This window comes from Onychomys torridus, chromosome 19, assembly GCF_903995425.1.
Source record: "Onychomys torridus chromosome 19, mOncTor1.1, whole genome shotgun sequence".
NCBI classification, from domain to species: domain Eukaryota; kingdom Metazoa; phylum Chordata; class Mammalia; order Rodentia; family Cricetidae; genus Onychomys; species Onychomys torridus.
Window position 1 is genome coordinate 47,664,278 of NC_050461.1, and position 12,765 is coordinate 47,677,042.

Below are 12,765 nucleotides of genomic sequence, written 5' to 3' on the forward strand. Positions count from 1 at the left end.
TTCTTATTTTTTTTTTAATCAGTTACTGTTATTTGTGAGATCTGTGTGTGTAAATAATTTTTCCCCAAGACATTTTCTCTATGTAGTCACGGCTGTCCTTGACTTGCACTGTAGACCAGGCTGGCCTTGAACTCAGAGATCTGCCTGCCTCTGCCTCTTTAACCTCTTACCTGGGATAAATGTGTGTGCAACCAGCACTGGCTGAAACATCTTTCTAATGTAGAGCAGCAGTGTGGAGGGGTGGTCTCTAATGGACAGTAGAGCAGCAGTGTGGAGGGGTGGTTTCTAATGTAGAGCAGCAGTGTGGAGGGGTGGTCTCTAATGTAGAGCAGTGTGGAGGGGTGGTTTCTAATGTACAGTAGAGCAGCAGTGTGGAGGGGTGGTTTCTAATGTACAGGAGAGCAGCAGTGTGGAGGGGTGGTTTCTAATGTACAGGAGAGCAGTGTGGAGGGGTGGTTTCTAATGGACAGTAGAGCAGTGTGGAGGGGTGGTTTCTAATGGACAGTAGAGCAGTGTGGAGGGGTGGTTTCTAATGTACAGGAGAGCAGTGTGGAGGGGTGGTCTCTAATGGACAGGAGAGCAGCAGTGTGGAGGGGTGGTTTCTAATGTACAGTAGAGCAGTGTGGAGGGGTGGTTTCTAATGTACAGTAGAGCAGCAGTGTGGAGGGGTGGTTTCTAATGTACAGGAGAGCAGTGTGGAGGGGTGGTTTCTAATGGACAGGAGAGCAGCAGTGTGGAGGGGTGGTTTCTAATGTACAGGAGAGCAGCAGTGTGGAGGGGTGGTTTCTAATGTACAGGAGAGCAGCAGTGTGGAGGGGTGGTTTCTAATGTACAGGAGAGCAGCAGCATGGAGGGGTGGTTCAGCCTGAGTGCTAAAGCACTGGTCCCAGCTTGCCATGCTTGGAGGCACTGTGGCTTTGAAAGGTGCGGCCCATGGAGGGAAGCCAGATCACTGGATGTGCACCCTTGAGAAGGGACCTCATCACTGTGTGGAGCGGCTTCCCTGCCACTTGTTCTGTGCCAAGATATGCTGCCTCAATACAGACCCTCCCCCCCACATAACTAGGCTGTGGACTGAAATCTCCAGGATGGTAGCTCACATCAACCTTTCCTGTTTGACTTCAGATTGACTGCAGGTATTCAGTATAGCAACAGGAAGCTCACACATACACCCTCTGATCTTCTTGAATGGCAGTGATCCTATAAAGTAAAGCATATTCATTTGACTCCGAAAACTCTCTACAGGTGTGTTTAATTGTATCCCTTGAATACAGACCTCTGAGACCACTTTCATAATGCACACCAGTGGGAAATGAAGTGGGAACAAATGCACACTTGACACACCACCACAGGACACACAGAATGCACACTCGATGCTGGGTTTGGGCAGCAGTACCTCGGGGCAGGCTTGTCACTTCCACATAGCCACAGGAGGCCAGCTCTTGCGACAGGCTTCCCAGGTGATACTCATCCGCTGTTGCAAACGCCGTGCACTGCATCAGGTCCTGTTTAGGGATGAGCAGAGGACTGAGGTTACCAGAGGGCTCCAGCCCCTACAGCGGTAGCTGGATTGTAGGGAACTCTCCCCTGCAAAAACAGCCCTCCAGACTGTGCTGCGGAACCTCAGTGGTGCACACAGAGTTCAGTGAGCACACAGAGGAATGAGTTACACAGAGTTAGAAAAGAACCTGCTTCTGCTAGTCAAAAAAGCCGACAGGGCAACCCTGGAAGTGAAGCCACACTCCCTCCTTCTCTTCCTCTTTTTTTTTTTTTTTCCTGAGACCGGGTTTCTGTGTGTAGCTTTGCGCCTTTCCTGGAACTCACTCTGTAGTCCAGGCTGGCCTCGAACTCACAGAGATTCACCTGCCTCTGCCTGCCAAGTGCTGGGGTTAAAGGTGTGCGCCGCCGCCACCACCGCCCGGCCTTCCTCTTCTTTTTGAGACAAGATTTCTCTATATAACCCTGGCCATCTTGGAACTCTATGTAGACCAGGCTAGCCTCCAACTCTAAGATCTTCCTGCCTCTGCTTCCCGAGTGCAGGGAGTTAAAGATGTGCACCACTACACCCAGCTCTAACTGTAGCATTTCTGTAGACCAGACTGGCCTCGAACTCAGAGATCCGCCTGGCTGTGCCTCCCACATGTTGGGATTAAAGGCATGGGGCACCACGGCCCGGCTTGTAGCATTTCTAAAATGTGACCTGTCAACACAAATGGAGGGACTGCACAGACTCCCCAGCATCTCTGACCACGGACAAGACCTGGACATGCCCGACTAGGGTGGATGTCTCTAGGTGAGGCAGTCCCCACCTCTTCTGCCTGCTTTGTTTAAGTGCCTGTCCTGTCCGCTCTGTGATAAAATGCATCCTCTCAAAGGATGAGGTGTAGCAAGTCTCCATTTCCATGAGAAGATGTATTCTAAGCTCAGATGAAGACGGTCTTCCAACACAAGGCCTTTACTTAGGCTGAGTCTGTGCTGTAAACTGTCCTCCCCATGCTGGAATCTGTTTCCTGAGTCCTTGCCTGTGCTTCTCTCAGCACGCTTAGCTCAGGGTCACGTGGCTTGCGCGGACTCCTGTATGTACAGCTGTGGGCTGCTTCTATTACTATATGCCTCACAAGCTTTCTTGCTTTTGCTTTTTGGTTTTGGTGACAGGGTTTCTCTGTGTAGCCCTGGCTGTCCTGGAACTAGCTCAGTAGACCAGGCTGGCCTTAAACTCAGATCCACCTGCCTCTGTCTCCCAAGGCTGGGATTAAAGGTGTGTGCATTACCTCAGAAGTTTTATAAAAGGACTCTGACATCTTGTTTTGGTATTGTTTCACTTAGGCTCACTTAGAAGGGGAAAGAAAGAGGTCGGTGAAGTAGGCTGTCTTTGGTTGTTTTTGTTCTATTCATGGTAACACTGCTTCGTAAGCAGCTTTCATTTTCACACAGTCCTTTCCAGTTCTTCACAGCTTACCTTATTTATCCTAAAGTGCTAGGTACATTTACCTATGTTGAGGCGTATTGTAAAACAACACAAACATGCAGTCTACTTCAACACGTTTTGTTTCTTTGGCTCTGGAAGCCACTCGGTCCAGCAGATGGGGCTAGCAATCCTGATTCCTCTTTTGAGGGCCTCACTCCTGCAGCATGACCAGTGTGCAGTGGGAATGGTGCTTCTCTCTTACTGGCACTGGGACAGGAGAAACTTGTAGTCGGCTCCCAGGAGAGCTGAAGCCAGTACCATTCCCTGGTGATACAGGACACTGGAGCATCACTTGTTCCTGGCACACATCCTACATCACCTGGTATTTTTAGCGTGAAAGGAATGCTGTTTACTGAGGTGACTCTTGGGCTCTGGCTGGATTCATGATAGGGACTGGGTGCTGGGAACACAAACTCGGACTCAAGGCCTGCAACCTTCAGTTCCACCTCTCCGGAGGTAGGAAAAAGGCTGGAGGGTGAGTTAACTGGCAGAGCACCCCAGGACTCGGGGACGCCTTCCATCTGTTACAGTCTAGGTAGAGGCAGTCCAAGGCATGAAGCCAAACCAGGATCCAAAATACAAGCCATTCATAAAGCCCTCCACTGCCCAGTGACCATGTCTACCCTTGGCACGGCTCTTCTTTCTCTTTTTAGAGACAAGGTCTTGCTATTTAGCCTTGGCTGGGAGGGAACCTACTACATATACCAGGCTGGACTTGAACTCAGAGATCAGACTGCCTTAGTCTCCTGAGTGCTGGAATTAAAGACATGGCCTTGGCTTGCACTTTCTTTTTCTTTTGAAACTGGGTGTCACTATATAGCCCAGGCTGGCCTCAAATTTGATCCTCTTGTCTCAGCCTTCTGAGCCTTGGGGTGCTACCATGCCTGTCAAAATTTATCTTTTCAAAATCTGTCAGCAGCTCAGTAAAAACAAGCCCCATCAAAATGAAACATGCTCAGGGTCCACCCTCTCAAGTCTGAAGACAGACATTCTGACTGTTCTGGTAGATTTAGGAGGCCCACCCACGGTTTGAACATATACATTCTTTTCTTTGTAAACAGGATCTTGCTAAACCGTCCAGGCTGGCCTCTGATTCCTAGGCTCAGATGATCCAGCTGTTTCAGCCTCCTCAGCTGGATCCACTATGGGTATGTGTACCACCATGCACAACGCTATAGACATCAAAGACCTCTTTGCCTTTAAAAAAAAAAAAAAAAAAAAAAAAAAAAAACCAAGGCCCTCGGTTTGAATCCTAGCACAATCCCAAAAGACAAAAACCAAAAATTATAGTAATAATTTACACAACGTGGCTGGTGAAGATTCCTGAGGAAACTGCAATCAAGGTGAGGTGTGGAGCACGGAGGGGGGAATGGGTGTTAGAGATGGAGAGTCCCAGTAAGAGAAAAGTAAGGATGTGAATCCTGAGGGAACAGGCTGAATTGAAACCGGGACAATCATCTGACTCAGAGAGGGCGGCTGGAGAGCAGACCATGCTAAAGTGTGGTGGCGCTAGTCTGTAATTCCAGGTTAGTACTTGGGAAGATCACGTTCAAGGCCCCTCTTTGCCTCTTCTTTCAATTTAGTACACATGTAAGTGCAAGGCATGGCTGAAGATATCATTCAAGACACGAAGTTAACAAAGGCCTTGACTCGGACCCTAAACTGTTTATAGCTTGGAGGACAAATGCCAACTGCATCTGAAAAAAACAAGAATCCCAGAAACCCCTTAACAGTGACTAAAAATCAAAACAGAGGAAGGCTTGAACTTGCAGAGGGTAAAACATCAAAAGCAATCACTGCTTCCTTCCTGCCTCGCGGTGTCCTCTCTTCACCCTTAAGCAGTCACCACAGGCTAGTAACAAACACCTGCTGGTCGGCAGGTCAATCTTTTTAACTTCTGGATGCATTTCTGGTTCAATTCTTAAAAAACAAACAAGTAACAACAATAACAAAAAACCAGCTCTTCCTCAGTTGCATCCCTGGCTGGCGGCTTCTTTTTAGTTCTCCCTGGCCTAACTAACCCTCCCAAACCATGACTGGGGCCTTTAGTGCCACACTTGATATGGGCAACTTTTTGTTGGTTTGGCTATGTTAGGCTTCAAAGGTCTTGTACGGAATTCTAAGCTGGCTGCCCAGTTCTCCTAAGTTAGCAGCGAGGGTATAGTGCAACACATGCTGGTTCAGAGGGCACACAAGGACTGATGCACTCAGGGGCCACAGAACTAGTGGGCTTTACCTCATTCACAGATAGGTCTGGCAGGTTGGTCCGGGATGGCTGACGCGTCCTGGATGCCTTCAGGGGCCTCTTGATCTGTGGAAGGTCTTGTTTTGGAACAAGTGTTTCAGTTGATATAGAGTAATGCCTTTTCACTGTTTTTATAAACCACTTAGAACATAAGAGATCTGGTTTATGGGTCTTTATCCTGGGCGTCCCAAAGGGGTGCATGGTTGGTAGGTGTGCTTTTCCATCCCAACAATAGACAGCGGTTAATGGAGAAGGTCTGCTTGCGTTTGAGACCATCTGGCTCATTTCCAGGATCTTTGGCTTGTTCAAACTGTAAGCTGGAACATTAGGAAAGAATGAACCTAAGCGTTGCTGTAGATTCAGGGTGTTGCAGCATGCTGTACATTTAGATTCCATAAGCGGTTTTAAAGGAAGTTGAGAAAGTCTCTTGCACCGACGTGCCTTGGATGATGCACTGTGTAAAGAGGCCAGGGTTTGGAGAAGTCTGGCTGGCATGACCACATCTCAGGCTAAAATCAAAAGAATTAAAAAGTCAGGTTGGGTTTAAAAAATGTTTATAATACACATATATTTCCTTAGGAAACATGTATTTCTGTTAAAAATTTGTATAACATGGGCTAGAACGACTGCTTAGCAGTTAAGAGTATGTGGTGTTCTTTTTTTTTTTTTTTTTCTCTCAAGACAGAGTTTCTCAGTGTAGCTTTGTGCCTTTCCTGGAACTCACTTGGTAGCCCAGGCTGGCCTTGAACACACGGAGATCCACCTGGCTCTGCCTCCCGAGTGTTGGGATTAAAGGTGTGTGCCGCCACCGCCCGGCTTCTGTTCTTCTTTTTAATGATGTATTTTTATGTGCATTGGTGTTTTGCCTACATGTGAGTCTGTGTGAGGGTTGTTAGATCTCTTGGAACTGCAGTTACAGACAGTTGTGAGCGGCAACGTTGGTGCTGAGAATTGAACCCAGGTCCTCTGGAAGAGCAGCTGTGCTCTTAACTGTTGAGCCAGCTCTCCAGCCCTGAGCATGTGTCCTTTTCTGTGTTTTCTGAGACAGGATCTCATAATATGCAGTCCTGGCTGGCCTGGGAACTCACTATGTAGACCAGACTGGCCTCAGACACATAAAGATCTGCTGGCCTCTGCTTCCTGAGTGCTAGGACTAAAGCCACCTACACCAGGTCCAGCACTTGGTCTTGCGGAGGACACAGGTTCAATTTCCAGTACCTATATGGTGGCTCACCACCACCTACTGTGCCCTCTTCTGACATGCACAAGGTGTACAAACATAGATGCCAGCAAAACACTGACAAAAATTGTAAAACAAAAGTATCTGAACATAATCGTGTGTGTGTGTGTGTGTGTGTGTGTGTGTAGATATTGTGTTCCCCAAATATTGTGCACCCTAATAAACTTATCTGGGGTCAGAGAACAGAACAGCCACTAGACAGATGTAGAGGTCAGAAAATGGCAACACACACACACACACACACACACACACACACACACACACACACCTTTAATTTTAGCATTCCAATGGCAGAGATCCATCTGGATCTCTGTGAGTTCAAAGCCACACTAGAAAGCCAGGCGTGGTAACAAAAGCCTTTAATCCCAGGAAGTGATGGCAGGAAGCAGAAAGTATTTAAGGCGTGAGGACGAGCTGAGAGGCATCCAGTCTGAGGAAACAGGATCAGCTGAGAAATTGGCAAAGTGAGGTAGCTGTGGTTTGTTCTGTTTCTCTGATCTCCTGGCATTCACGCCAATACTTGGCTCTGGGTTTGATCTTACTAATAAGAACTTTTAAGATTCATGCTACATATACATACATATATATGTACATATATGGCTAAGGCCATAGTTTGGTGGTAGAGTATTTATTTATGATAAATGAAGTCCTGGTTTTCTCAGTCTCGCAAAAGACTCACTCTCTCTCTCTCTCTCTCTCTCTCTCTCTCTCTCCCTTTTTTTCTATTTAGTCATTATTTGGCCTCTTTCTGGAAGATTATAAAATTATAAATCAGGGCTGGAAAAATGGCTCAGCGGTTAAGGTCACTGACTGCTCTTCCAGAGGACCTTCAATTCCCAGCACCCACATGGCAGCTCACAACTGTCTATAACTCCAGTTCCAGGGGATCTGACACCTTCACACCAGTGCACATAAAATAAAGTTAAATTAAAAAAAAATTACATTATAAATCTACTCTCAATAACAAAGATGTTAAAAAAGAAAAAGGTATGGAAACTTTTCATCATTTTGTAATATCAAATATTTAAAAACAGCTGGGTGTGATGGTACATGTCTTTAGTTCCAGGACTTGGGAGGCAGAGGCAGGTGAGTTCAAGGTTAGCCTGCTCTATATAATTGAGTTCCAAACCAGTCAAGAGATACATATGGAGACCTTTTCTTAAAAACAAAAACCAACCAACCAAACAAAAAACTCCAAACAAAACCAACACTCCCCATACCACATATATGCATACACACATACATACACACACACACACACCAATCCGTACTTACACATTCCTTTTTCAACCTTTATAATTAAAACATCAACTACTCAGGAGGCAGAGGCAGGAGGATCTCTGTGAGTTTGAGGCCAGCTTGGTCTACAGACTGAGGTCAAAAAACCAAACCAAACCAACCAACCAACAAAACATAAACCAGCGGAGCGAGGCCATGGGTGCATCCAAGGCCAAGTACCCCTGCCAACATATTCTAGCCCTTGGAGAAGACGGGCATTTTTTCCTTTCCCTTTCTTTCTTTCTTTCTTTCTTTCTTTCTTTCTTTCTTTCTTTCTTTCTTTCTTTCTCTCTCTTTCTTTTTAAAAGATTTATTTATTTATTTTATGTATATAAGTGCTCTATCTGCATGTATGACTTTATGCCAGAAGAAGGGATCAGATCCCACTCTAGATGGTTGTGAGCCAACATGTGGTTGCTGGGAATTGAACCCCGGTCCTCTTAACCTCTGAGCCATCTCTCTAGCCCGCATTTTTTCCTTTTCATCATAATGCCATGAAGAGCCCAAACCATGGAGCTGAGTCCAACACACCAAGCAAACAAAAGAGCTCACTCAGTTCTACAGGAAGAGCTCCCAGGAAGACTGACATGGCTTCCATCTTTTAAGGGGGAAGGTGCCATTCAGTCCGGTGCTAGGTGTAAGCAGTGGGGTCAGGCATATTAGACAGGCAAGCACACACACACAGCCCGAAGGAAATGGGCTGTTAGGTGTGATTCCCCCGCACCCCCGTACAATATAAAATAGCACGTTCTTTTAAAAGCAAACCTACAGTAAGTGATGATAACATTTTTTAAAAATTAGGTGCCAAAGATACAAGCATCCATGTCATTGAGACTTTATAATTCACTATGACGTATAGAATGCTATGTGGTCTTGACAAGGGAGGCCCTGGAGTGAGGAGTGTGCCATACTCAGGGGTGATATTTGCAATGGTTCATGAAAAGGGAGAGAGATCAGCAAAGCAAACAGGCCAGGTACACAGTATTATTTATCTAACAAACAGGCTATGACTTCAGCTGAGGGAGAAGTGAGCGGCAGGAGATAAGGATGAAAAGGTGGCCAGATACTAAATGTCACATTAAATGATCCTACAGGTTCCACAGGTGGGGAAGCCTGGGCTTTGAAATAAGGGAATCACGTGGTCAGGTGTGTGATTCAGAAACATGTCTCTAATGGGTGAAGGAAAACAGTGGAAAAACTCAGTCATGATGTTCCAGTACCTTCTACATTTTCAATGCTGTTTTACATCACAGTGGCCCAGGAGGACATTTCCCACATGGGGACACTGAAGTCTACAGGCCAAAGGACGCTGCCTGGGCAAACTTCAGTGGTTCAGTGGGTAAACATGCCTGCTGTTAAGCCCCATGGCCCAAGTTCAATCCCCAAACCCCACAGGGTAAGAGAGAATTGGATCCTGAGGGTTGCCCTCTGACTGACCTTCACACGCTGTGGCATGTGTCTGTGAACTCCCCCGCCCCCATCTCTAAATGAAAACAAGTCACCCAGGCTTTCCTTATTTCAAGAATCATCTTCTTACCACTACCTTAGTTACCTGTAAAACCCCTGTAAGAAGGGGTTATGTTATTGAAGCTAATTTTTCTCTTACCGATGCAGAGTCTAAAAAGCTTAAGGTCTCCCTGATGTGTTCTGTAAGCGTGGCCATGTTCCCGACTTTACACCTGTCACTCCTCAGACTCGGCCTCCCATCTCTCCAGTCCATTCCTTCTACTACCCAAAGCCGACAACTCTCCCACCTCAGCAGGACCTATGGCTTTCAGTCTTTCCTCCCTCCGCTTCCTTCACACGCAGCTAACGCTCCAGGCCTACTCTTCCAATCCCTCGCATTCACAGGGACCCCTGCCTCCCTCCGTCTTCCAGAGCCATATGACATATCCTCAAGCCCAAACGAACACGGATCACTGTTGTTGGTTGTTTTTTCTACTCTTCTGGGGGGGCCTGCAACCCAGCTCCCACATAAACACACAGAGGCCTTTTCTTACTTATGAATGCCTGGCCTTAGCTTGGCTAATTTCTACCAGCTTCTCTTGACTTAGCCCATCTACCTCTTTGCCCCTGGGCTTTTTCCTTTTCTTATTTCTGGATATCTTTCTTTCACTCTTACTCGGCGGCTGGCTGTGCAGCTGGGTGGCTGGGCCCGACATCCTCCTCTCCACCTCTTGTTGCTCTTCTCCTTCCCCATACTTCTCCTATTTACTCTCTCTGCCCTCCAGCCCCGCCTAGCCTTTCTCCTGCCTCTCTATTAGCTGTTCAGCTCTTTATTAGACCATCAGGTGTTTTAGAAAGGTACACAGCTTCACAGAGTTAAACGAATGCAATATAAAACACATCTTTGCATCATTAAACACACGTTCCACAGCATAAACAAATGTAACACATCTTCAAATCATATTCTACAGCAATTCACCTCACTGAATTTGTGCCTACACTCTTTTTTTTTTTTTTTTTTCCCTCGAGACAGGGTTTCTCTGTGTAGCTTTGGAGCCTGTCCTGGATCTCACTTTGTAGACCAGTCTGGACTTGAACTCAGAGATCCGCCTGGCTCTGCCTCCCAAGTGCTGGGATTAAAGGCATGCACCACCACCGCCCGGCTGTGCCTACACTTTTGCAGCTCACTGTGATGTCAACTAACCATTTCCCATCTCACTCTCCAGCCAGGGCCACTCTCTTCCGGTGGGTCTTCTATGCTGCTCATGACCATAGACCTGCTATATTCTACTGGCCCCCCTCTCCTCGAACCTTCAGGTCTCTTCCTAGTTTCTCATTCTCAATGATGACCTCACTTCCTCTTTCACTAACAAAATAGAAATCAAAAGTTCTACAAGATGAACTGTCAGCCATCATCACCCTACAACCCATTGCTGCTGTGCCCATTGATCCATCTGCCCTCTTTGAAAATTGTTATTATCTTTATGGGCATAAGTGTTTGCCTGCATGTATCTGTGCATTACGTGCACACCTGGTGCCCGTGGAGGTCAGAAGAAGGCACTGGATCCCCTGGAACTCACTCCCTACTCCTTGAAGCACCTTTTCATTTGGCTTCTGGACTATCACACTGACTGTTTTCCTCTTCCATTCAAGAATGTGATCCATCAGGACTCAGTGTCTGGGCCACTCATTTGTCTTCCTAGTCAGTCTCTCGGTGTCCTTGGCCGACCCCATGGTTTTATACACTATCACGGATGAGTAGCACATATTTATCTCTAAATCACTCTGAGCACCAAAAAATGTAACCTGGTCAAAAACTGAACATCCAATCCAGACTCTTCCCCCAAACCATTCAAACCACGCCCTTCCCCGTTCATGTGCCAATCATATCCTCAGAGCTGCTAAGCCGGAAACCTGGAATTCCCTTTAACGGCTCAGTCCCCAGGCTCAATCTGTCAGTAAATCTGACTGGCCTTTTCTGACTGGTACTCCACACGAATTCTTCTACCATCTGGCCCAAGTTTCTGTCTTTCCCACCAATCATTATAATCGCCCTTTACCTGTTTATGATGGTTGAGGTGATGAGATTCAGAATCCCCATAGGGACGCACCCTTGACTATGTCTGTGAGACTTCGTAGAGTAAGTTAACGGAGGCAAGAAGACCTATGCCAGCTTTGATTACTATGCTTTCTAGCTGCCAAGGAATGTGACCAGCTCCTGCCTCCATGCCTCATCTGCCAGACTGTAGCTGAGTAGCAAACTCTTCCTCCCCTGAGCTGTTTCTCTTCAGGCAGCTTTTTATGGCACGTTGGTCCTCCAGCTTCCGTTCTCGGACTCCTATAGATTATTCACAATGGACTCTAGCAAAATTCTGGGACCTTAACTAGAACCATGTCTTTTTTCCAGGGTTAAATTTGAAGATGGCTTTACGTTAACAATAAAAGCTGTCGCCCTAAGACACCCTGCAGAACTTGTATTTCCAGCCTTTTGCATCACTGTGGCATTCTCTTATAGCTCGTCCCTTTGCTGAGTCTGCTCTAGGCCCCCTGGGCATCTCTGGGTCTTCACACTTCAGGCTCTCCTCCCAAAGATTTGCAAAGGTCCCTCCCTAGTCTCCTTCAGATCTTTGCTTCAAGTCCTCAACTTAATACACCTAACTAACACCCACCCGTTCCCTCTCCATTTTCTACTTTCTCATCGCATTTAACATCACTTACATACCTTGTGTTTTTATTAATTCATACAACGGTTATGAACTAGGTTCTTACCATATGCCAGGCATTATGCTAGCTCCTAATACAGCTGAAAATGGGCAAATATCCCTCTACTGGGAATGGCAAACAGTAAATGTGGCAAATCAATGTAATGCATATTAGGTAACAATGATACCTGAAGGCAATAAAGGAGATTTTTGTCTCTCCTCGAACAGGTTTCTGTGTTTGTACCTTGTGTTCAGTGATAATAGTGTCCTAGGGCACAGGTGTCAACTACATTTTTAAAATGAAACACAAGGCAGCTACCCTTATTGGGCACTTACCTTTAAGAATAATCTGCCCGTGGGCCTGAGGACAGCACTAATTGGGCTCAGTGTTTTATATAAAAGCCACTAAGTTGGGAGGGGGCACGGGAGAGGCGTAGGCCTAGGAAGAATTCCAGAGGACGATTGGGGATGGTGGTGGACATGATCAAAACACATTGTATACATGTATGAGATCCAGCATACTATCAATGAGGAAAGCGGTTGCATCCCCGTTCGATTCCATGGGCAAAGTGGTGCTGACCTTTGCGAGCACGTCTTCCGATTCCTAAGCTCAGGGGTGACTTCATGCACCTTGGCCGCTACCACTAATGAACGCCCTGATCCCAACCAGGGGTCGGGAGTGTTTTGTCCTAGGTGCTTCGACTCCCGGCTAACACCTGCGGGCCCCGGCCGAAGCCCACACCGCCTCACCTGCCTCCCGGGCTGGGGAAGCGCGAAGCACTGACCTGGGCGCAGAGAGGAGGACCGCAGAGCCCCGCGCGCACGCTGCCGCCGCAGGAGCCTTAGCGGAAACACACTCGGCCCCGCCCCGCTGCGGCGCAGGCGC

General features: G+C 47.0%; 1 protein-coding gene across 2 annotated transcripts in view; it reads right to left on the bottom strand.

Annotated features, from left to right (window-relative positions):
- Rmnd1 (required for meiotic nuclear division 1 homolog) overlaps positions 1-12,754 on the bottom strand; it is a 31,972-nt gene extending 19,218 nt beyond the window's left edge. The window contains exons 1-3 of one of the 2 annotated variants that reach the window (XM_036168883.1): positions 12,665-12,754; positions 5,205-5,722; positions 1,397-1,505 (exon numbers count right to left, since the gene is read on the bottom strand). In XM_036168883.1, the coding sequence (XP_036024776.1) occupies positions 1,397-1,505; positions 5,205-5,708 (613 nt within the window). In that variant the 5' untranslated portion in view covers positions 5,709-5,722; positions 12,665-12,754. Of the gene's footprint in view, positions 1-1,396; positions 1,506-5,204; positions 5,723-12,629 lie in introns of both variants that reach the window. The other variant, XM_036168884.1, reaches the window with a different exon arrangement.
- Positions 12,755-12,765: the final 11 nt, after the last annotated feature.